The 26,611-nt window shown below is 40.2% G+C and overlaps 1 protein-coding gene across 1 annotated transcript in view; it reads right to left on the bottom strand.

Annotated features, from left to right (window-relative positions):
• RRM2B (ribonucleotide reductase regulatory TP53 inducible subunit M2B) overlaps positions 1-18,328 on the bottom strand; it is a 36,474-nt gene extending 18,146 nt beyond the window's left edge. Inside the window, exons 1-2 of the mRNA XM_036741154.1 lie at positions 18,184-18,328; positions 10,407-10,562 (exon numbers count right to left, since the gene is read on the bottom strand). Coding sequence (XP_036597049.1) covers positions 10,407-10,562; positions 18,184-18,231 — 204 coding nt within the window. The 5' untranslated portion in view covers positions 18,232-18,328. The remainder of the gene's footprint in view (positions 1-10,406; positions 10,563-18,183) is intronic.
• Between the last annotated feature and the right edge of the window lie 8,283 nt (positions 18,329-26,611).

Below are 26,611 nucleotides of genomic sequence, written 5' to 3'. Positions count from 1 at the left end.
TGGAACAGGCTTTGGAGCCATGAAACAGTGAGCTGTGGCAGTTACCAGACTTCTCAACCCACAAACGCTAAAGAACAGGTTAGGGAGAAACTGTGGGATCGAGTTCAGAGCAGTCCAGCTGCCAGCTCTGGGGGTGGAGGAGGTGGTGCAGCGGTGGCGGTAGCAGCAGGAAGCTCCTGAGACTGCTTCCAGAACTCCAGCACCAGCTGCTTCCCGAGTCCCTGGCTCACAGAGTGAGAGGAATCTAGCAGCAGATCAGAGCGGGAGCGCGAGGGGCACTTTGTGGGCACAAAGGCAGATTCTCTTGCTGTGCCCTGCTTGGATCTGTATTGCGGTCCTGGTTGGCGGTTCTTGGGGGAGGAGGAGCACTGCTGTGACAGAGCCTGGGGTGATGGTGGAGTAGAAGTAACTCTGAAAACAGCAGTGCTTGTACCCTAAAGCTTGAGACAAAGTACTCTCTACTCTACAAGGAGTCATACATATCCTGACCAAAAGCTCAAGGGTCAAGTAGTTGGCAGGGAACATGAACAGGCAGCGAAAACAAACTCAGACTCAAACTAAACAAGCTGCAATTCACCCTTAAGGTTACAGAGGAAGACCCATTATATTTAAAGTATGTATAAGGAAATATTATGCATAAATTTTGAATTCTCTATTCTTCTGTTCTAATGTTTGGTAAAATTGTATTTTAAAAAGTAAAATGGAGCAACCTACATTACAATCTGGAGAAAAATTAATAAAGAAGGTTATCTTCAAAGATATTTTAAGAAAAGAGTTAATAATAACTTCCATGCAGCCAGCTACTGTAAAGTAATTTACACAATGCTTAGCCTAGTAATGAGCAGATAGTAGATTATACTCTTCAGCTTTCCCAAATCTTTTTTTTTTTTAAACTGATAATATGGAGGTCAAAATTATATGTAGGTCTACTAAGGACTTCACCAGTATCACAAATACAGTAATGAAAAGACTACTTCCTTCTTCTTGCATGTCCCGGTGCTTTGTAGTAGGGTCAAGCTAGTTTTTGACACATAATAAATACTTGATAGTCAGTTACCAATGCTACTACATTGCCAAGTCATATGTTTTATAAACTACCAGTAGTCACGTCAAACACAGGACTATTTGGGTTAAAAATACATTACAGACATACCTTACTTTGTAGAATAGGGATTAATACAGTTAGCCAGAATATGAACTTTGATAAATTGAAACATATTTTCTGTCTTCCATTATAAAAATGAAGTTTGTTCCCAAATAAAAAATTTAGTTTTTCAGACGCAATTTAAAAAAACAAACAAACAAAAATACTCTAAGGTTGTAAGCAGACCTTTTTAAAAATCACATAAAAGAAAAAAAAAATTCCTGATAAAACTTGAGTGCCAATATTATTTATAAATCTTAAAATACAAATGGTTTTGAGTTCTGTTGTCTTGAACCAAACTGGAAGAAGACATGCCCTCTCAGTTGCATAGATTAAAACATAAGCTCCTTGAGAGCAGGAACTGTTTTGTTTTTGTTTATTTTTAAAATGTCTTCTCAGATCCTAGTACAGAGCCTGTCACATAGTTGGACACTCAAGAAATATCGAATGACTAATGGGGGGAGGGGGGCGTCTCTGAGTTTCTTTGAAGAAAGAAAAATTTTTCTAAATTCAATTTTATAGCACTGAGTGGGATGGTGAAGACCTCTCACAAAATCTAAACCTCAGCCTTTCAGTAAATTAAGTGGGATAAATAAAAGTGAGGACTTTCCAGCATGGCTCAGGGCTTCTGATTGACAGCTAGGTCTAAGTTTTGAGTTATTAGAAATCACCTGACCTATAGGACCTGTAGGAATCCAAAACTTAGAGCAGCCTGACCCTCCCTCAGCACAAGCCTCGCCAAATAAGGTTTAAAGTGTTCTTAAGAGTTGGTATTGGCTAAATTAGCGTTTCCTTGTTCCTTGTACCTGGGGTAGTAAATTTCCACTTTTAGATTGTGAGCCTGAACTCCACCAATGAGAGTATAAAGGTGTGTTAGGGTATATATCTGAGTTCTGCCCTCTGGTGGAGGCCTCTCCCTACCGATTGTCTTATCACTTCTGAGACCGCCCTTTCCTGGATGGTAATAAAATTCATTTCTATTTTCTACTTGAGAAGCCTCTGAGTTTAATTTTGGGTGAAGCTGCTGTCCCACACAGCACCTCATCTCAAGTATTTCCTTCAAAAATCCCAGACTTTTTTTATTGTTGTTGTTTTATAATAGTGGCTCTTAAATGTCTAACTAAACGAGTTTGTTAGTTTAAGAAGTGGTTTGCTTTCTGGTTGTCTGTTCACCTAAGTTTATTTTAGTGGAAGAAGAACATTACTCCATTTTTGATTTCTATAGGATGAGTTTCCTCTAGGAGACAACAAACCTGTCAGAAATAAAATCAATTCTAAAAATCGCTCATGGGTATCAGGTTTTTTTTTTTGTTTTGTTTTTTACTATGGATGATTTTCTAAGCAGATTTTAAAATAAAAACCTTTCAGATATTTGGAGTAGTTATTGATTGCTTCAGTCTCCTATCTACCCTAAATAACTTCTATAACCTTTTTTCCTTAAGTTTTCAATCATATTAAATTGTTAATTTCTAGACTCTCTCCAATATTCCCAAACTAACTCTGATAATACAGGAGGACTCAGTACGATGAATAGTAAAAAGACTATTGCCTGCTTCTTGCATGTCCTATTCCCTTGTAGTACGGTCAAGCTATTTTTTGATACCTTGATGTTCAATTGCTTCTGTTTGACTTACTTACAATCCATTCCCAAATCACTTCAGTTTTATTTCTTCAAAGCTATTCATTCCCTACTATGTATTTGGAAGAAATGTTTACCTTTGTTCTCTTATGTATAATGTACTGAACTTGTTTATACCGAACACCGTCCTATTTTACCCTTTCATTTTTAACTTAGAAAGTTTCCTCTCTCATAACAATCTCACGTCCTTTTATTTCTCTGCATCACTGTTCTGAACTAAACCAAACATTTACCCTCCTCTTCCTTTGATCTGGCCTCATTTTTCACTCTTCAGTCTTGACTATATATAGCTGACCAATTCAACTACATGGTGTCTTCCACTCCTCATTTTCTTATATTTGTACTTCTCTTATCTTGCTGTCATATATGTAGTATCTGTCTTCTCTACTGCTATATTGCTGTCATACTTCTGAGTTGGCTGGTGTAAAAGTAATTAAGGTGGGACTTTTTGCTGTTCTTCTCTTAAGTGCCATTAAGGATTCTGGTCTTTGTTTGAATGGGGCGGATAAAGTGGGATCTTTTTGTCTTGGAGTATTTCTCAGCACTGAGACAATTGGGAGTCATTGATTTGTATATGATTTGATACTGGGGATGGGGAACTTTCCCACACCCAGCCTGGGTGAGGTCAGAGCCCTCAGGGCTCTGAACAGGATATAATTGAGGACAGCTTGGCATTTGACTTTTGGGGCTCACTCATGGAAGGAGTGTTGAGACTCTGGGCAAGCCTAACTGCCCCCTGGCTTTGTAACCCAGACCCACTGATTCTTCTCTGGTAACTACGTATTGTGATTTTAATCAGACAAGGTTAGTCTGTTGATGTTTGTAATTTCTGCTTGTATTTGCCTTCAAGTTCAGTTCCCCCTGAACTAAGTGAATGATATTTGCATGTTTGATTAAACTGAGATTGTTAACCCCTTAAAGTTGCTTTCCTTAGAAAAGCAGATCAAAGAACCTGTATTGGCAGCTGTCTGTGTGCTGGTTGTTGGTGGGTCTACACCCCTATAGTAGCTGCTAGCAGACTGTTGCTACAGCTGGGTTCACTATAAATTCATATCATCTCATTTCCACTGGGTCTTCACTGCTAGATGGCAAAATTTTTACTATTCTTGATTTCTTCTATTCCATTTTCCTCAATGGCTATTCCAAAACTCTTCTCTCAAGTCATCTCTACTCTCTTTTCGCCAAATGTTTCACTATTTTATTGAGAAAATAGAGGCTATTTGCCAAGAACTCCCTCTTCTCTCCCACTCACTAGCTCAAAATCCCTGTACACATTCACCCATCCTCTTTTTCTCATGAAGGCCAAGTGGCCAACTCTTCTATTTTAATACCATCTTCTCCCAGCAGCTAGTCACACCGATCACTTCTTGAGCACTCAGTCCTTCCTCCTCTCCCTCCCTCATTTTATCCTTATTTCCATTCTCTGTTACTGGTTCCTTGAGGCCTACACATATGCCTAGTTCTCCCCTTCCTTTAAAAAACTTTCAGTTGATATTTCTAATCACCATCCTTATAACTTTCCAAACCAAAAATACCCTTCCCAGGCCACCAGGTCCCTATATGTGTTGTATCTCCAATTAAAAGGTAAGCTACTTAAGGGCAGTGACTTATTAAATTTTAGTTTTTGTATCCCTAGTTGCATGGCACATTTTAAGTATTTAATAAATGCTTTTTCATTCATTCATTTGGGATAGACAATTTCTCTAATTGTCGAATATCAACCTGAATAATATTCCTGTCTTCTGAATACTGAACAATCTCATATAAATATATAGTTATCCCTTCCACATTGCAGGGGTCAGAGATAATGGTACCCCCCTTAATTTGGAAAATATGTGTAAAATATTTTGGCCCGCTCTTTATACCACAGAAGTCTGAATTTTTTTTTCTTTTTCTTTTATGGAGTACTTACTGTAAAATTTGGGTTAAGCATCTGGTCACAGGCTGTATTATACAATACTATACATATATTTTATGCATTTCTGAGTTTCTACACTTTTTTCTGTGTCATCTACTGGCCTTCGCATATCATCTCAACTCCCATTTAATTTCTTATGCCAACCCATGATATATTGAAACTGCGGTGGGAAAAATGGCAATGTGGAAGGGATAATTGTACTCTTAGTTCTATCATCCATATCACTAATCAAATTTTGAAGAAAAAAGTTGGACCAAGTTTTAACACACACCATTTAAATGGAAAGTGAGAAATTTTAGGATGAAACTTGTGTAACTTCCTCACAAAATACATTTTAAATATTTCTATCAGCTCACCAAAGAAGTCCTTGCCATCATCCTGGAGAATGTCCAGCATAGGGTCCCAATGGAAAGGGGTATTCCCTATAGATGGTGAAGTCTTCCAGATGGTCCTATTTTTGATTAATGTCATGCAGATTGTATCAAGCCATGGAACACTTCAGAGCCTCCTAAATGTGATTCATAACCTCTCAATAGAATTCAATCCAACTATTCAAACAAGGAAGACTATATGAAGAGGAAGGTCTATTGCTATGCAGTAGGATGGATATTGCATAGAGCTGGACAATCAGGATACATATCTTGAGTGTAAAGCACACATAAACAATGGCCTAGGTCCAGAACTGAACACGAGGAAGACAGCAGGCTGGACTGCCTCTGGAAAAGTGCACAATGTTTTAATGACTCTAATCTTTAACCAGAAGCAAAGACTTCTCTTTTTAACAAGAATATTTTTCCAGTGTGCTATATGACTTCGACTCATGAATATCAGGTTCCAAATAATTAAAATTGTGGGTAGTTCAAAGGGCAATTGAAATGTCCCAGGTGGGCTATAACATATTAGCAGTAAAGAAATAAAGAGAAATGGAATAAAAAAATATTACAGAGTTGCTATTTGAGTAGAATAGGAGGCAGGTTACCCGTATGTTAAGAGAAATGGATAACCAATAGACAACTCAATTAGCATCCATACAATGTTAAGAAGTCTAGAGGGAAGGCCCTCAGCATTCTTTGTGGAGATCCCATAAAAGATTTAAGGGAGGACATATATTCTAGTCATATAATAGAGAATAGATGAATTGCAATCTGAACCACTAGAGGGAGTACCCAAAACAATGAAAGTATGGATCTATTGAAATACTGAAATATAAGGAGCCTGATTTACAACAATATGTATTTTTTAAATGGTGCACATTTCATAAATACATTGTTAGAGGGAGTTAAAAATTGTAGCAATTATTTGTTATAACAAAACACATATGACATAATTGGGGTAATATTGCAGGAACTCAACAGGAATATCTTTTTAATACTGACAGAGGATAGTAATTATAAAATCCCCTTACTCTTACAATATATTTGTTGCTAGTTAAAGAGAAAGTGGTGCATGTGAACTCAGGCTAGGATACAATCCCACAGCTCACTTAGTTCAAATAATGAACGCTTAAAAAAGCAAAAAAAAACCCCACAAACAGTTGGGTAGTCAGTCAGGTGTGACAAGCTTTTAACTCATTTTACATTACATAGTTAGTGAGGTTATAATTTTACTTCCCCTAGACAGCTGCTTCAATACAGTAAATGTGTAAACAAGGACACAAGTGTAGATTCACATTATGGCAGATTTAAGACATTCACAATTCGGTGTAAGAACCATAACCTCTTTAGCTCTCTAGTTCAAATCCTATCTGTTACCAATCTCCCTATAAAGAAATATATATACACACACAGCTACATTTAAAAGCCCCCTCCCTTCCCTCTTTTAGAAATATTAAAAAGGCATTTTAAAATTATCCTAGTCTGAAGTCTTTGACCTAATAAGAACGTCCTAGGCAAGAGCAAGGGGCTCTTGATTGACCTACCTTGAAGGGATTTGAGTAAAGATTACAGTAACATAAAGAAGTAGCTTCTTTGATTATTTCAGTTAATAGAAATATCTAGAGTTCACCTTTGACCAGCTGGAAAGAAGAAATCCTTAAAGTCAAAGCAGGATTAAATGATTTTAGGAAACTTATTCTTCCAGGGTGACTATTTGTTCTGTTTGATAAAGCAAAATGTTAAGTGAACTTTACCTTGAGTTATGTAACTGTTTTATTTCATTGTGGAATTTTGTGTATTGTCCAAAACTGCCATAACCAAAATGGCTTGTGAGAGAGATCTTTAGAGTCACAGGGTGGCTCTGACCATTGTTGGTCCCCTCTCTAAACAAAATAATCAAAATCAATAAAAATAGTTTCCTGCAGTCTTATGCCTAAAAAAGAGTAAGAAATTTTCTTCTATGAGACTCAGCTAAATTAAATCACACCATGAACATCTGTAGATAAAACTGGAAAAAGGACAACAAAAAACTATGAAATGGAACAGTTCTGCATGTGTTTCTATAGCTATTTCTTTTCATTATTAATGATACTGTAACTATGACATTTTAACTTTAATATATGAATATTCAATGTCACTCAAAAAAAGTGAAATTAGCAAGAGTAGCTACACCTGACCAAAGCCATACACAGAATATTTGTGTTAGAGATGTACAATTTTAAAGGCACTCGTGTCAATTTCAATATAGTTCAAAAAAAGATAAAAAAGAAAAGATCATTACCCCAAATCAACAAATGTTTATTACACACAAGCTACATGCAAGACACCAAGGGATACAAAGACAAAAACAAATTAGTCCCTATCCACCAGGACCTTATATTCTATTGGGTGTGGAAGTGGAGTAGGCCAGCTTTGTTCACTGGCCATAAAAAGTCGATACATGGGGGAAAGGAATGAAATACGCATTTATTAAGCGCTTACTATGAGCCAACACTGTGCTAAATATTATCTTATTTGATACATATATCTTTCTAATTTCTATAAAATTTTCATGAGAATCCTCTCATGAAGGGCATGCTTGATTAAAATATGAGAAAGGAACAGGTCAACTTTCACAGATAAACTATCTACAGGAAACTATATCGTCATCATAATACAAATAACTAGAATGTATAAAGAAAACAATATTATGCTGTGTATTATTTGATAATTACCAAGAAGTATTTGACTGGAAACCAAATGCAACTTTAAAAACTCTTCTAAAAAAAAGTCTCACATGCATATGATAAGATCATAAAAAATTCCTTCATGATGTACCCACAGATAACTTTAATGATTCTTTCATTATCATTTTCAAACTAGGCATTAAATAAGGAGCTATATTCTGACCAAAAGTGCTAGCCAGTGTCAAAGAGGATGTCTTATATAGGATTCCCTATAAATAGTAAGTCACCAGATAATTCCCATTTGCAAATGACACTGTACTAAGGGACCTCTTCAATGAGAAGTATAGTCACTCGGAAAATACTGGCCTAGCAACTCAAATAGGACAAACGAAATGGATGAATATTGTCCAGATATGACATGCATTTGATAAGCAACCCAATAAGATGGCCCACCAATTCATATACTTTGGACAGGCATTGAGCAGATACAAGAAGTTGGTCATAGAACTGGAGTAGCAGAGCAGGCTGGATCGCATTTGAGTGATTAAGCCATACTTTTTTTTTCAGTACTTTCAAAATACAGAGCTATTTTCTGTTGCAATGACCTATATTTATAATATTAATATTCTCCCAGTGATGCCATAACTTGGCTAACCACAACTTCAGAACAATGAAAATTATAGGTGACCCAAAGGTCAATGGAAAGGCAGCAGCATAGGCAATTCAATAAGTAACTTGTCAGGTGTTATATACTAAGCCCTGAGATACAGGACCAATACCAGAAAGTTCTTTCTATTAAGAAGTTTACATTCTATTAGGGGTTAGGGGCGTGGGAAGGAGGAACATTGTGCACATAGAGAAGTAAATAAACGTAAAGTAATTTCTGTAGGAAGGGCCCCTCCAGGGGTTGGAGAAGTACTAACACCTGGAAGAATCAGGAAAAGTGTCTTGTAAGTGGTACTTGAGTTGATTCTTGAAGCAATTCCAAAAGAGGAGGTAAAGAAGGAGAACATTTTAGGCAAGAGGAATAGCATGTGTGAAGACAGGAGAAGGGCAAATTTAGCTACAGAGTATGTTGTATGCAGGTGTGGGTGATATAGAATCAGCCTGGGAAGAGAGGCTGAAGCTAAATTATAAAGGGTTTTTAATGCCAAATAGAAACTGTACTGGTGAGACCTGTACTTTAGGATTTAGGGTTATCAGTGTTGCAGTTATGTGGAGAATGGCTTAGAGAGCCAAGAGACTGAAGGTGGAGAAGCTAACTAGAAAACAATTGCAATAGTCCTAGAAAGAGATTGAGAGAGGCCTAAATTATGGAAGCTGTGGTACAAATGGAGAGATGGATGTAGGCAACGTTGCAGAGGCAGTTGAGAAGACTTGGAAACTGATGCTATCAATGAAGACTTGCATTTAAAAGTGGTATCAAAGATATGTGTGATAAGCAAAGGAGTTGGTCCTAAAGTAGAAGTGAAAGATAAGAGATAGCCCAAATGTTACATTGGTATCCATGAAAAATTATGAGACTATGCATAAGACTTCTAGTACACTGGGCTGACCTGTGGAAATGCTACTGAATGACAGGGACAAGAATCACATAGGACTAAAAAGCATATGTGGGTTACAATCTGTAGAAGTGAAAGGATCCACACTGATAAGATCACAGATCCACTTATGTATTAAAGCATTACTCTTTGTATTCAGAGATGCCAGTACAGACAAAAACTGTTACATGTGTGTTTGGTTTGCTTCTAAACTCCCTAACACATACAGAAGCTGCTATTTTCTGGTTAAGTGGCTTCAACCCATTTTCCAGGGGCTCAGTACCAACTCCATACAAATCATATTCTGCAACCGTCCCTTCTATTGCCTCAACAAGGACTAAGAGGCTCTTCCTATGAACTTCTACCCTTAAGCATTTTCACATATTTCTTTTGACTTTATTTCTCCACGTGTAGTTCGTCATGCTGACTAGACCATTAAGTTCCTAGAAGTCAGAATGTGTATCATTGATCTATGTAGCCTCATCAGCATCTAGCACAGGGGTTCCTGGTACAGAGTACGCACTCAATATATATTGCTTGAACTAAATTGAGTCCTAAGCCCCTCAAAGCTAATGCCTCAGGGTTGGCTGGGGAGACAGCAACATGATCCATGACTCCACAAAGAATACGTAGCCACGTAGTCTTGGACTAAAGTGCCTCCATAATTACACGGCCATTCACATACATGACACGACCTTGTATGCAGCTTTTCCTAAGGATAAGGTGGTAAGTTTTACAGTTTAAATTGGGGTCAACAATTCTGTTATCATGTGCTTCTGGCTATAGCTGAGTTGTTATTGTATCTACCCTCCTGACCCTTCAGTAAATAATAACTTTATACGACCCTGGATAGCCTAAAGATTACTTAAGAACTGAAGCTGTTCCATGATACATGGTAGGGCAAACTGACACAAGATAGAATATTTGCAACAAGAGGTTTTTTTTTTTTTAAGTAGTTGAACATTGGAACACAAAGCATTTGATATTACTGTACTGAGTCAGGGCAGTTTAAAGCACTGTGCCGGCAACTGTCTATTCCGAGTGTACTTTTTTTAAGTTAAGAGATATTGTAGAGAACTCTGAACTTGTCTTAACCTCTCACATAGAAAGGCATGAGCACTTACTTCTTCAGCAGTCCAGAAGGATGCCTGGGCCTGTTTATACATCTTCCAGATATCAGGATACTGAATTGGAAAAATGACAAATCGGCGAGAATTCTTTCTGAGGAGCGGTTCTTCACTTGGCTTCAACCCGTTTTCAGCAGTATCTGATGATAATCTCTTTTAAAGAAAGAAACACAAATACTTTGTTTTAAAAAGCACTGCTAGCACCTGCCTTTTATTTCTACCTTAGCGAACAGCTAGGAAACTAGTGGTGAGCAAATCACTTCAGGACTGAGCACAGTACTAAAGCACACAGCAATCATTTAAAAATATTGGATGGCTGACTGATGGACTTCCGCAGGGAACAGTTAACAAGTTCTCCTGCAACACATCACTTGGTGCTACTTTCAGCAGAGTTGGCTGGATGCATTAATGGTCTTGTTCTAAATATACTTATATTGTCTAGGAATAAACAATACTCGTTGAGAAGCCAGGAAGGTTTTAACTGTGTTTTACGTTTATTTGTTCTGAATAAATGGGTATATCCCCTGAACGGAGTGAAGGAGAGAGTACAAGGACTCAGACAAATGCCAGTCCTTTTACAGACTCCCAATTCTAATCTCCCGCCTGGCCCTTCATAGGCCAGATGCAACCCCTTGACTGCATTAGTCATGCCCTCCTCAAATGGCTTGTTAAGCATGCGTACAAGCCTCCAACCTTTTACATGATCAGAAGCCCCCTAGATCAGATCACAGCTCTGATTAGAACCAGTCACCTGGCTTACAATCTGTTATCACTATTCTGTGGAAATAAAACTGCTCCCACCATTTCTCACAGTCTGGAGCAATATATCATTTGTTAATGAAGACATGAATGAAAAAGCATTTATTAAGCACTTAGTGCCAAGCACTGTACGAAGTGCTGGAAACATAAAAAAGGGGCATAACCCTTGCTTTCATGAAGCTCACACCCTAACTGGGAGAGAGAGCTCATAAAAGAGTTCAGCGAGAATGGAAAGAAGCAGACTATTTCAGGATGAAGTAGAAGGGTGGAGAATAAGGCTTTGTGGTTCATCATTTCATCCTAAGTTTCAGAAAGTTGACTCCTATCTACATAATTATTTCAAAATTTGTAATACTTATTTTAAAATATCCCCTTAACAACACTACTTGGAAAATTGATGATCTTCTGACAAGTATTATCAGATTTTATTGTGAATCAGTAACTCTTGAGAAATCTGGGGATGCATCCAGGCAAAGGATCATAAATTCTCAAAAACAATGGAGTAAATCTGAAATTCTAGGCACTGAGAGCTTGCATTTTTTCTTATATCAATGCTAAATTTACTTCTTTGGAACTTCCACTCATTGCTCCTCATTCTGCCCTATAAAACCAAGCAAAACAAGTCTCATCCCCCTACTACAAATAACACTCTTTCAAATACTCATTCCTTCCCCCAACCATAGTCTTCTCCAAGTAAAACACCTCCATTTCCTTCAGCTGATCCTCATACGTAGCATGGACTCATGGTCTTTTACCACCTAGGTTGATATTCTCTATAGTCTATACAATCTCCAAGGTACCTGATTCTTTCTAAAATGTGAGGCCTAGAATACAATGGGAGAATTGCTAGCAAGTCCTTCTGACCTCCAGTCTCCCATCTCCAATAGCCTACTGGACCTCTTAAATTGAATACCCTGTAGACATTTCAAACTCAACATGTCTCCAAAACTGAACTCATTACCTTTCTCTCCAAACTTTCCTCCTCCCAGTCCTCCAGGCTTAAAACCTAGATGTAAGCCTGGAATCCTCAGGATCTCTCAGCACCCCCACCTACCATCCAATCTGATGCCAAGTCCTATCAATTTTACTTCTATAACATCTCTCATGTCCCCTCTCTCCTCTGACACTGCTACCACCCTGGTGTAGAACCTCATCACCTCACACATGGACTACTGCAATAGCCTACTGGTGGGCGTCACTGTTTCACATTTCTCACCACTTCAGCATATCCTTCAGTTTTTCCTTTGGCACAAGTCTGACCATGTCATCTCCCTAATCAAAAAACTCCAGTGACTCCCTATCACCACCAGGATCAAGTATAAAATTCTCTGTACTCTTTGTACAGTGACATTGGCCTCCCTAATGTTCTTTAAACAAGACACTCCATCCCTCAGCTCCAGGAATTTTCACTGGTTGTCTCCCATGGTCAAAATGCTCTCCTTTCTCATCTCTATCTCCTGGCTTCCTTCAAGTCCCAGCAAAAATCCTACCTTCTACAAGAAGCCTTTCCTGACCCCTCTTAATTTTAGTGCCTTCCCTCTGTCAATTATTTCCTATTTATCCTGCCTATATTTTGTACAGGGTTGTTTACATGTTGTCTTCCCCATTAGATTTTGAGCTCCTCCAGAGCGGAGCCTTTCTTGGTATCCCTGGGGGCTCAGCACAGTGCCTGGCACACAGTAAGTGCTTAGTAACTGACAGATGTGGTGACCAGGTTATCATTCCAATATATAGTTCCCTTGAACCCAGCCCCAACCTTCCACTCCTGGCGGTTGTAGTGATGTATACTTGCATCACGTTTCCTCCAGTTAGAACCCAGAATCACCACTCCAATGACCGGATCACTCCCTTTCACACTCCCCTCAAGGCCCGTGGCGTGTAGTCTAAGAGAGTGAGCTCCTTGAGGGAATGTCTTTTTCTTTTTATTTGTATTCCTTGGTGCTTGTCATACAAGTAAGTTCTTAACAAAGAGTTTTTTTTCTTCTTTCAATCTAAGCAGGGGGCTTAGCAAAATTTACTAAACCAGCTTCTCTAAAAACAACTTTGCCTTGACTAAGCTGCTTTGCCACTATAGTCACTTTGGCTACTGATATTTATTATGTACATACTACACAACAGGGAGTTGTATAGTGCCTACAAGGGGCAGGAGTACACAAACAAAAAAAAAAACAATCCCAGGATGTTATATTCTATTGGAGGGGTACAAAATGTACCCAAATACAAGGAGAGCAAAAGCACAAATACCTGTAGAGCACATGTATTCACAACTAGCAGATGGGATTAGTGAGCCACTATCAGCAATAATTAAAAGATTGTGGAAAATAGGAAAGATATGGCAAGACTGGAAAAGGGCAAATGTCCTGATTTTCAAAAAAGGAAAGAGGATAGAAGCTGAAAACTATAGGCCAACCTGCCTGATTTCAGTTCCTGATAAAATATTGAAATGGATCATTTAAAGAGATGCCTAGTGAACACCTGAAAAAGGAGGCAGGGATCACATGGTTTCATCAAGATCAAGTCATGCCATACTAATCTCATTTTATTTTTTTACAAGATTACTCAACTAGCCTGAGACTAACATGAGTATCATTTACTTACCTAGATTTTAGAAAAACTTTAAATGTCTCATATCATTCCTATGGAAAAGAGAGAGAGATGTGGACTGGATGAAAAGTTCTGAATAATGAATTCAGAACCAACTGGATGCTGGACTCAAAGAATAGTTGTTAATGGTTCAACGTCACTTCGGCAAGAAATGACCAGTGGGGTATCCCACCCCAGAGATCTGGGCTTCAGTCTTTTTATCAACACAGGTACAGATGACATGCTCACCAAATCTGAAGATGACAAAGCTTGGAGGGATAGTTAACACAATGGATGACACAGTCAGGATCCAAAAAAGATCTTGATAAGCTAGGGCACGGCTCCTTAACTTTTTCCACTCTCAATTCCTTTTCCCACCTTGGCAGTATTTCTTGGCATTTTGTGGTGTGAGGGCATGCACAGTGCAAAGAGCACATGCTTTGTTTTCAGAACCAAGGCTGAAGTAAAGTTTCGAGATGCAGCACAGGCAAGTGCTGCCAGAAACACCTCGGATTCATTACGAATTTGATTTCTAATTAATTTTTGGTCACTGCATGTTGAGAAACCTTACTGTTGCCAAATTTTTCAAGACCCCACATGATGTTGCAACCTACAGTTTAAGAAGTGCTGAGCTAGAGTATTGGGCAAAATCTATTAAGATGAAATTCAACAGCAATAAATACAAAAGTTTTACATGAGTACCTAAAAAAAACTTTTTACAATATAGGAGAGGCACTATCACATAGTAGTAAATCTGAAAACCCTGGGCTGCCTCAAGAGAAGCACTGGTTCCAGGAGGAAGAGACTGTCCAAAAAGCTTCAACAGCTCCCGACAGCCTGCTAAATAAAGTCCAGACTCCTTAACCTGTTATTCAAGGCTCTTCAGAGTCAGGATTCACACTACCTTTCCAACTGTCAACACTCCTGAACTCTTCTTTTCTACTGTCTTGGTTTTGGTTACTTCATCCCTGCCTAAAATATGCTCCTTCCTCTCCTAACTCTCTCTCCCTGTGGGAATCCTTTCCCCATCCTTCAGGGTCTACCCCAGGTGAGCTATCCTTTATGAAATCTTCCTAACCCTTAGTTACTAGTGATTTTCCCCATTATTTTGTTCCTATCTTTTCTATGCATTTATTGCTTTGTTTTTAATATATGGTAATCATTTAATATTAATTTAGTAACTTCAATAAGGGCCAGAGCCTGAATTAATAATCAACTAGAAGAAGAGCCTGGACCTAAGCTTCTTTGTTCTCCGAGTTTACTCAGAGAATACCTCTTCCTATGTGAACAAGGCTAGATTGGGTTGACTTAAGAGCATTCTTTCCTCCATCAGCCATTAAGGATGAGACCTTTAACCCAAGAAACTATCTTGAATAATATGACTTTTTCTTATCTTAATATGTTATGGGCAAATACTATGTTATGGCATGTTAATGGTAAATTAAACACAGAGATTCCAAGTTGTAATTTCAATTGACACTTTGTCAACTATCTTGACTTACTGTATTTACAGCCTACTCCATTAAGGAAAATCCTTTTCTTGTATTGTGGTTAAACATACATGGGGATCATAAAATTGAGTAACACAGGCATGCTGAGTTAGGACCAAAAATGTATTTAAACCTTCTCATTCTTTTGTTCAGTCAGAACTTAAACTCTGGCTCCTTGTATGTACAAGTAAGCTAGCTCTGCTAGCTTTAAGGGAATAAACATGAATTTACATATCGCCTAGCCTGTTGCCTCCTTTAACCAAACTTCCAGGTTGACATATATAATACTATATATGTATATGTTGTATTATATAAATATAATATATAATAAATAATATTTATTTATAGTACTGTAGCTGTATTCTTGCCTAACAAATTACAAGCTTTTCAGGGAAAGACATCTTATTAATCTTTATATCCATGGCCTAGATCAGTGACTTGAACATAGTACAATGTTTGTTTAATGTGGGGTTGAATATAGAGTACTTAATGGATTAGGGTGGCCTAGACCTGAAATGTCAAATACTTGATGAGGCAGAGCTGTGTTTTAAGAAGATTAAGTTGGGATAGGGGGAGTGAAGTAAGTAGAGCCAAGAATACAATATACACAATTGCTACAAGAATTTAAATTGAAGAAAAAGCCACAAAACAAAGTGAATATTACAGACGTATAAAGAGCAAGCATGGAAGAAGACATATGAAAAGACACCTCCACCCCACTTCTTTGCAAAAGCAGGAGATCATGGATGTGTGAAGTTCTTTAAATTCCCCAATTCTTCTGTATTTCCCAGAGTGCTAGTTGCTACATAATTGTTGATTATTTCCTTTGTACAATACATGATTTAGAAATGCTTATAAAATAAATTAAAGCATGCTGGGACTTACAATCTAGAACAGTCATTTGTTACAATTATTAAATACTTTCGGGATATTTTCTTCCATGACATGACAGCAACAAACACCAAAATAATGTGCTCTCCAATCACTTTAAAAACAGTCAAACTGCTAGTAGCCTAATCAAAAATCAAATTCAAGATCTCTTCTTTCCTCACTGAGTCTTCCTTTTCAGTCAGGAAAATGCAGCGTGGTATATATGTAATGCAAAAAGCAAGGAATCTGGCATTTAGGGACTTATCTCAACCCTGTCACTGTCAGCTTCTGGGTAATTTTGGACAAATCACTTAATCTCTTCAGCTCCCATTGCCCTTAATTACAAAAAAATTAGAGTGGATTTAACACATATGAATTGTCTACAAGGTGCAAGGTACTTAGATCAGTGGTATCAACCACATTCCGACTTTGAAAATTAACATTATTTATGTTGCATTTTTATTTATTCTGTTAAACATCTCCCTATTACATTTTAATCTGGTTCTGGCAGCACTCAGAGGAGTTTTAGCAGGCTTTGAACTGTTCCTTGCTTCTGAGAGGCTCTGAGGGCCTTTCCAGTAGTAAATTCTGTGACTGTAAAATCTTTTAACTTCTTGGATCTGTCATTCATGCAAATCAATTAAAACGAAAACTTCTCAGTGGCAGGGGCTATTTTATTCTTTTGTCTTTGTATTCCTAGTACCTGACATATTTAGTCAAGCCAGAGATTTCCACTGGTATGGACAACTCCCAATGAGGAAACGTCTTGCAGTCTTGAGAGTGTACAGAAAAAAGGGCTTGCCCAGGGTCACCTAACCTAGACCCGTCAAAGGCAGGACTTGATTGCTGGTCTTCTCGACTTCCAGGTGACTCTCCTTCCTATCCACTAGCCCAACCAGCCTCTCTCACCTGGCAAGTAGCAAGCATTTTAATGAAATGGAATCAGAAGAAACTGTCCACAGAGGAAGATCTCTATGAACTGATGCAGGGTGAAGTGAGGAGAATCAGAACTTATACAATGATTTAAAAAAAAAAAACTTTGAAAGACGAAAGAACAAGGATTCATACAACGATAAAACGCAATTTCGGAGGACTGATGACCCACCTCTTGCCAGAAGTCAGTAAGACTCAAAAAGCAGAATGAAATACACATTTTGGGGCACGGCCAATGTGGTAATTTATTTTGTTTGTGCATATTTGTTACAAGGGTTTTCCTTTGTTGTTCCTTTTTATTGTGGAAGATAGGGAGAATGCTTGCTAATCAGAAAAAAAAAATAAAAATTCAAATGGAGGAAAGGTCTTCCATCCCAGTTATTCCCAGCTTGAATCACGAACCCCGTCACAACTAAAAACTCCTGGGCCTGCGGGGCCTATTTTTTATTACTTTTTTTTTAATCCCCAGATCACGACAACTTTGGCCAGGATTGGCATAAGAGGCACTCCCAGTGTGGGGATTTCCTTTACCACGCAGAGGTGCGGGTTTAGGTCACCACTCATCTAAGCATATGACACCTAGTGCAGGTCCTTACTTAACTGACATTTATTGAATTGGCTCCGATTTCTTATAAACGAGGGCGGTGGGAGCCAAGGAGGTTAAGTGACTTGTCCAGGGCGCCCCGGAGGCCAGAAGCGGCAGTAGGGGGTTGGCTGCACGCCTTGCCCGGGCTCAGGGACTGCAGGTGACCGCAGGGGTCTTCCTGAATCCGCGGCGCCCTCCAGCCTCCATCGCTCCGGCCAGACTCTCCTCCGGCCCAGGCTCAGCGTTTAACGAGCTTAATGAGTTAAAATTATTCTTCTTCGGGAAGTGGGAGAGGGTTTCGGGGTCCAAAGGCTCAGTTCCCAAGACGGCATCCCGAGAAGGGGGTCACGAAGGAGGCACGGAGAGGAGGCGGGCGGGCAGGCGGCCTATCCCCTGCGTCTCCTCCCCTTGCGTCGGAAGCCCCGGCAGGTGCCTGGAGGCCCCGCAGGAACAAAGAGGCCTAAGCCGGAGAGAGGCCGGGAAGCGCTCCCCTCTAGCCCCTGGGGCAGGGAGGGAGCGAGGGAGGGAGGCGGGCCGGGGACGCGGTGTTTACCTCATCCAGCTGGGGCCCAGCCGCAGCTAGCCTTCCCGACTCCCCCATCACCCGGAAGAGGCACGAGCCAGACTCCGAAGAAAACGCCAGAGCGCTCCACGCCGCTACTCCTCTAGAGGCCCGAGGCCCCGCCCACGAGCTCTTCTCTTCTGCTCCCGCCCCCACCGCTGGGCCCCGCCCCTACTCCCTGACCCCGCCCTCCCACCCCGGGCCCCACAGAGTGCGCCGGGGCTTGTCCGAACTTGTCTCTCCTTCTGCCCTACGGCAGACCCGGACGCCGGTACAGCGTGCTTTCCAAAACCGAGAGGAATTATTTGGGACAGAACGGATGTGGAAACGTGTGCACGTGCCTTCAAAAGAAATTCACCAAACGCAACCTGGGCAGGCCGGGACGGTTGGAGATGCAAAGCAGCTGGGGTCGAGGCCGGGGTGAGAGTGGGGGTGGGGTGTGGTCAGAGAGACCGCGGTTTTATCAATTTTCCGTGGCGCGGGTGAACCGCGGTTGCAGTCTTAGCCCGCGGGTCACGTGGCCCAGGTCCTGGGCAGCAGCTGTCGGGCTGCGATTCGTTTCTGCCTGGAGGCCTCTGGTTTTCCGGCGGTAGCAGAACTGACAGCCCAGGTGGGGAAGCCGAAGCATTCCAGGCCCAGAGGACAGGAAGTCCCTAGAGACACCGCCCTGTCTTAACTGCGCAGGGTCTCCGCAAGGGCATTTTCACACCTAGCCCTTCCGTTCTGAAGGAACGTCTGGAGAGTACCTGGTCCGAGTGCTGGGACCGTCTTAAACCACTCTTAAGGGGGAAGGAAACCCTTTTGCACACCTGCGGGACAGGGGCCGGGTTTTGCTTTTCTTAGCGCACGTGGATAAATTTTTTAAAGTCAATTTCATAAATTCTTGTTGATATTGACCAGCCAACCATAATTCCAGGCGTTTCATATGATGAAACAATTTCCAAATAGAGACTGGGTGCAAATTGAAGGACTTTTCTTTCTTCAAAAAAAAAAAAACAAATTTTGACATGGTTGACTCGGTGATTTGTTTTGCTTGACTGTGCATATTTGTAAAGGTTTTGTTTTTTTTGCCTTTTCAATAGGTGCAGGGGAGAGAATTTGGAACTGAAAATAAAATTGAATTTTATAAAAAAAAAAGAACTACTGTGTAAAGTCAATAGACCACTGACTAAAAATCAAGCTAGAGAATTGGTGACGATTTGATCTAACTATTGATAGGCTCCTCCCTGGGGACCCATCGAAAATAACTTAAAAGTACAACAGAGACAATTTGGTGTAATAGAAACAATGATAAACTATGGGTAGGAAAAGGTGTCTTGGAGCCGAATAGAGGGTAGTGAGGCTTGGGTGAGAACTGCTTCTGTGTGCAGGTGTTTGAAGCACTTTATTTGTTTTAAGAAAAATCTACCGAAGATTTGAATGACAAGAAATCCACTTTAAAAGTTTTTCCCAGGCTGACAAATACATCGTAGAAGGTTTAAAGTTGAAGAGGGCATAATAAGCAACAGTACTGTTAAGTTACACCTTTCATTGATTGTTTTTTTGCTTTTGGAGGGGGGAAGTCAGGGCAATTGGGGTTAAGTGACTTACCCAAGGTCAGGTAGCTAGTAAGTGTGTCAAGTGTCTGAGGTCGGATTTGAAGTCAGGTCCTCCTGACTCTAGGGCCAGTGCTCTATGCACTGTACCACCTAGCTGCCCCTAAGTTGTACCTTTGAGAAACAGCTTTAGAGAACTGATAGGTGAAGCAGTGGATATTGCCAGGCTTGGAATCAGGAAGACACCTTCATGAGTTCAAATCTGGCCTGAGATATCTGGCCTGTGTGACCCTGGGCAAGTCACTTAACCTTATTTGCCTCAGTTCCTCAATTGTAAAATGAACTGGAGAAGAAAATGGCAAATCATTCCAGTATCTCTGCCAAGAAGACCCCAAATGGGGTCACTGCGGGTGGGGCACAACTAAAAAAATGACTCAATAAATCCTAGGGCCAAGAGGGTTACTATGGGGCCTGCTGAGGAGGGGAGGGACATGGTCAAGCCTAAACTTAAAGGAAATCACATTGGCCTATTTTCCAAAATCTCCCTAGGATTCCTTTTAACCCCACTAAAGGGCACACTGAAAGGAGTAAATATCCTATTATTTCCTGTTTCTTTTAACTGAAATCAGATGTCTTCATTTCAAAAGAAAAGATTCCAGAATCTTAATTACCTCACCCCGGCCCATTTCTCCTCTTTCCCCAAAGCATGCATACGTTGTTCTTTTTGCTTTCTTAAATAAGACACTCCAACTCCCGACTCCTAACATTTTTACTAGTTCCCCATTGTGGAAAACCTCTTCTTCATCTCCACTCCATGAGCTTCCCTAGCTGCTCCAGATCTGTTAAAATCACATTTTCTACAAGAAGCCTTTTCCTGTCCCCCTTAATTTTAGTGCCTTCCCTCTGTTCATTATTTCCAATTTATCCTGTATGTAGCTTGTTTGTACACATTTGTTTGCATGTTGTCTACTCCGTACAGAAAGGACTTTTTAAATCACCAGATATTTTTGCACTCAACACTTCGCTAACGTCCTATTTTGGTTCTTCACTGAAGCTCACAGATGATTTTAGGTTTTGAAAGGCTATGTTAGAAGAGTACAAGTTCTGGTAACATGGACGAACGGGGAAAAACTCTCCAAGAAGCAGTCAAAACTCAGAGAGCCCAGATTGGTCACAAGATGATAAACACTGTGCCGAATAATTTTTCCACCGCAGAAACCTAAAGCCATCTAAGTTGAATATGAGGTCAATCAATTTAACCAACACAAATTGCCTACTGTTTCAGGCTCTAGAAATTCAGACCAAAAAAAGCTTCTCTTATACCTTATAAGGGTAAGGGGGGCAGGGGAAGGATACAACACAGGCATAGAAAATACAAAATATATACTAACTCGATTAATTTTTCAGGGGGAGGACATTAACAAGGGGAGGAAAATAGACTAGGCTTTCTGTAGGAGGTTGTTAAGAGCTGAGTTTTTTTTTTGTCTTGTTTTTCTTAGGAAGCTAGAGATTCTGTGGTGAAGTGAGGAGAATATTAAGGACATTCTGCACAAAACCATGGAGATGGAGATAGGTAATTGTTTTGGCAACTGGAAATAAGTCAATTGAACTGAAATATAAAGTATGTGGTGACTAATGTGGTAAACCAGAAAAGGTTGCTTAGAGCCAGCCTGCAAAGGGCTTCAGAGGCCAAGCACAAAAACCGGTATTTGTATTCTAAAGGCAAGAGAGTAACAATGGAACAAACCTATGCTTAAGGAAAACCGATTTGTCGGCTATGTGGAGGAGAGAGATTGGAGACAAGAAGCCTAGTCAAGAGGCTATTGCAATAGTCCAGGTTAGAGATGAGGACCTGAACTAGGGTAGTGGTCCTGTAAGTGAGGCAGATCTTGGAGGTAGTGGACAAGACTCAGCAACTGACTGGATGTGAAGGGCAAAAGGAACACGTCAAGATTATACCAAGATTATAAACATGAGTGATTAGAAGAATGCTAGTGCCCCCAGAAGCTAAAGGGAAACTAGGAGGAGGAGGAGAGGAGATGGGGGTGGGGGTAGGGGGAGAGAGGACCTAAGTCTAGCTCTAAATCTATGTGTGATCCTCTAAGTTGATATTGTGATACCTGAGCAGCCAGGTATTGCTAAAAACCCTTGCCCCAGTCCCTAACTAAAAAACCCCAGTTGGCATAAGAAAAACAGACTTAGTTCCTGCCATTTGGCATTCAGCGGGTATCCTTGGCCACCCCCTCTCCCCCGACTGTTCTGGAAGTATGGAGTATGGCCAAGGGAAGGGCCTGATGCTCTGCAATCTCTGTTTCTTTCCTGAGCGGGCTGAGAGATATCTCTACCTTGTGTCAACAAACCCAGCTGGAGCGTCCCTTGGGCTGCCTTTGGCCTTGAAGGATGAAGGCCTCAGCCCCAGACATTCTCTTGAATTCCTTATTCTTATCTTATGTTGTGGGATGTAAATGGCAAATTGGACAGAGAGATCCTGGGCTGTAATTCAGTTGACACTTTGTCAGCAGTATGATATGCTGTACTTGCAGTCTGTTTAGGAGGTTCCTCTTCATGTATCACAATCACAAAAGTGAAAAGGCTTGCCAAGCCTGCTAAAATAACGTATGCAAGTTTCAAGAGATAATTAACCACTGCTCCTTGATCTATTGTATAAATTTGACTTCTCCACCCCAAACTCTTGGTCATTCTGATTTGGGTTGAACCCCAAATGGCCGCCGGCTAATAAATTTTCCATTTAAAACTTATACTCTGTGGTGTGTCTCACTCGCTCTTGGTATAACAGTATGGACATGCTGAGTTTTGAGATGCCTAATAGAAAATGTTGGAGTTTGAGGAGAGAGATTAGGGCCAGTCATCAGTGCAGTGATGCCAGTTGAACCAAAGGGAGCTGACACCACAGAATAAGAGTGAGTTAAAATTATAGGGATCATTCATAAGTTCATAGACTTAAAAAACTGGATGCTTAGAGGCCATCTAATCAAACCATGGTTCTTTGATTCCAAATCCAGCATCCTTTCTCCCACACAAAGTTGACAAACATTTATTAAGTGTCTGGTATGTGCCAGGAACTGTGCTAGGTGGTAGGGATACAAAAGAAATAGCCTTGCTAACAGCCCAATTGGGGGTAGAGGTGGGGTGCCATGCTGCCTTTATTTTCTGATTTTTCCTAGGGTGCAAAGAATTATCTTCTTGTTTGGAAGAAATCTATGGGGACCAAAACCAGGTTCTCCACTCCTTAGTTTAGAGAAATGGGCTCAATGCTTAGGCACAAATGAATTTAGTCCAGTTCTAAAGTCCAAATGAAAAGAGTATTAACATAATTCCTTAACAATAAATGTCTTCCAAAACACAATTCTGACAGCAAGTACCTGGGACTCACATTAGAAAGACAGTCTGTCACTCTTAACATAGGCAGCTAAGATTGCTTAAAGAAACTATCTACTCTCAAAGAGAATGCAACCTTGCACTATCTCCATAATATACTAACTATAAATATCTAAAAATTAGAAGGAAATTAGGCATCGCAGAAAAATTAAATGCATTTTGTACGGGTGTAGGTAAAGAGAGTAATCACATCGATTAAATAACATCTTTGTACTGGCTACTTGAATAGTAAGTTAGCAAATACCCACTGAACACCAGTTCTGTAAGGCACTGTGGGCAACCTGAACAAGCAAAAGAGCTTAATTTGATTCCATAAAAATTAACTATACTATACACAGGGCAAATGTAGCATTAATGTGATCAGAGATCTTCCCCACCCATTCAATAGGCCTCAGGTGGGGCTAGGTGGGAAAGCTTGATTATGTCTATGTAGGTAGGCCTGAAGCCTCTACTTACCAGATACTAAGCCAGTTTGGGCGTGAAGCCCTCAGGGCCCTAAAGGGAGTTGCTAAGACCACACCCAATGATATGTGCACTGAGTTCTAGTCAATCATAAATTCAGCCAATCAGAGACTTGAGTTTTAGCCAATCAGATGCCAGCTAGGACGGTCTATAAGGAGAGCAGAGCCCAGAATGTGAGGGAACCAGAATTGAGAAGCAGACATCAAGAGGGCCCTGAAGAGTAAACACTGAGAGAGCCGGCATTGACAGAGCTGCCAAGAGAGTGCTTAACAGAGAGTTAGAGTTGTTGGTGAGTGATTGTTTACAGGAAGGCCCTAGCAGGTGGGAAGGTTACAGGATGACACGGCTCCTTGCTATAATATAGGGTTATAATTTCCTTATTGCTACATAGAGGTGGGCTTACTGGTTTTGGAATATAATTACTGCTCTATCGAATTGGAATTACTGGTCCTGGGATTGGATTCTCTGATGTCTAAATAAATGTTATACTTCCTCTGCCTTCTACCTAGAGAGTTTTTCATACTTTGCGATTCCAAACCATTCAGGCATGTTTGTGGTCATCCTCGAGGTCATGAATCTTGCCTTACTGATACAGCATATAAATATAACATAATAAAAACATTAAAATTAAATAGTCCCTGCTGTCCAGGGACTTATATTTGCAAAAGTGGGATGGAAAAATGCAACATGTACACAGAAATATAATCAAGGTAGAGAGTGATGAGAGCTCATAAAAACCTCTAAGGGAGAGTCTCCTTTAGCTGGGAGGAAATAGAGAAGGCTTCACAGGAAATATGTGAACTAAACCCTAAAGAAGAGTCTGAAAGGCAGAAGAGGAGAAAAGGACATATCCACAGCACGAAGAATGGTTTGAGAATGCAAGGATGCCAGACTGATGATAGTCTTCTTGTATGGATCATATAGTGTGAAGCGGATAAAAAGTAAAGCTTAGAGTATTTGGCTAAGTTGGAAACAGATAGTGGAGGACCTTAAACATCAGGTTAAAGAATTTGTTTTGTCATAGAGGCAACAGGGATCCACAGATTCTGATCTGTTGACAATCAAATTTGAACCTTAAGAAGATTATGGCAGCTATGTGAAGGCAATGGGAAAGGGGAGAGACTAGAGGTAGGGAGAGCAATTAGGAGACTACCATGAGGACCTGAAGACTGTTCATTCTGGAATTTGGGCAGTCAAAAACAGAGAGAAGAGTCATCTTGAGGGGATGACACAAAGAAAGTTTGTTGTTGTTGTTGTTGTTGATTTTTTGGGGGGGGGACTTTTAAAGGATAAAGGAGACCTGAATATAATTGAAGGGCATGAGAACAAAAGTAATGAATGGGGGGGAGGGGAGTGATGATTAAAGAGGGAAAAGGAAGAAAGGAAAAAAAGGTCACCTTATCTTGAGACTAGAGCAGAGTATGGCTAAAGATGCAGAAGTGGAGAAGAGGAAACTCAATGGATGGTCACAATTTTCTTGGTGAAGTACATGGCAAAATATCTGGTAAGATAGGGTGCAGCTAAAGTTGGCAGGCTTGAAAAGAAGCTTGTACAATTGCTACAGAAAGTTTAATAGTGAATTGGAGATTAATTAAAGGATTGCCATGCATCATTGAGGAACACATCGAATTAGCTTAGATTCTTGACTTTCTTCAAAAGCATTCAAAAACTTTGGGAGAAATATCAGAGAAGGTGGAAGAAGTGAACCAAGGTTGAAAATAGCTAATTGTGAACATAAATATGAGGTGGGAAGGGAAAGGATTTAAGAACATAGGGCATTGAGTCCTTGAGCTGGTCAAAAACAAGGTCAAACAGTGAGGAGGAAATTAAGCCAAAAAGTTGATGGAGTTGGGAGAATGCAGGGTGGGTGGTGGGGAGGGTGGGGTGGGAGGGCAAGGGGCACTGAGAAATGAAATCACAGAGGATACAAAGCAGGTTTAGGAGAAGGAAAAAAAAGATGGAGAAGAGATGCAAGAAGCAGGACTGATCAGAACACAAGTTCACAATTCCAGAGGTGTAAAGATTTGGGGGGAATGAAGAAATCAAATAAATGGTTACGCATTGTGGGTAGCTGAGAAATAGAGAAGGTCTTAAGTGCTGAGGATGGTTCAAGGTGTTCAATGGGAAACCAAAGTATCTTATTAAATGCCATAGACATGGAGTTAGAAGAGCTCTTAGAAATTATCTAATTTAGTCTTGTAATTTTACAAATGGACTGAAATCAAAGTGGTTAAGGCCTTGCTTAGGTGCACATGAAAATACAGGTGAAGGGTAGAATACAAGGGAAAGTTCAAACTAGATTGTGGAGGGTCTTGACTGTTACTTGATATTTCCATGCATCTGGGTATAGATTACAACCCATTCACCACTTTATCCTGTGTAACACCTGGCCATATTCCTCCATAAATCCTCCAGTGAGGGTCCACCCAATATGCAGGAGACCTACAACAGGAGACCTACAATTAAATCTCTTGACAATGAGTGGATGCCAGTTGGGTTTAAAGGCTATCCACTGTTACCCTTTAGTTTTGCTTCATGCATGACTCAATTTATCTGTACCACTTTTGCACAATTACTTACTGGTAATATGTTGTAGCCTCCTATATTACCTCCACACTGCATTTTCATGACCCACAACTTTGACTTTTGAGAGACTGGTGTTTCATGATTTACAACTGCACAGCATCACTGGAAAAATGCTGATATTTAAAAAGCACTGTATGCTTGAGGGCAGGAATTGTTTGTTGTCTCTTAGCACCTAGCACAGTACCAGGCACACAGTGGGCACTTAATAAATGGTTATTGAAGATGGACCTGTTTCAGGAAGTATAGGGTAATTGTAAGTACTGTGCAATATCCCAAATACAATCTAGCGTGTCTCAATAGAGGGCCCAGTTCATTGTTCGTCTAAAATAGAAGTATGGATAGACTTCTACAAGGTATCTATCCAAATTCTGGACATACGCTAGACAACTAGACAACTATTCCTTTACTTTTTCCTGTTTAGAAGTTAGGCTGAATTC

This window comes from Trichosurus vulpecula, chromosome 1, assembly GCF_011100635.1.
Source record: "Trichosurus vulpecula isolate mTriVul1 chromosome 1, mTriVul1.pri, whole genome shotgun sequence".
In the NCBI taxonomy this organism is placed as follows: domain Eukaryota; kingdom Metazoa; phylum Chordata; class Mammalia; order Diprotodontia; family Phalangeridae; genus Trichosurus; species Trichosurus vulpecula.
The sequence above is the reverse complement of the archived record's forward strand: the minus strand, read 5'-3'. Positions and strand labels throughout refer to the sequence as shown.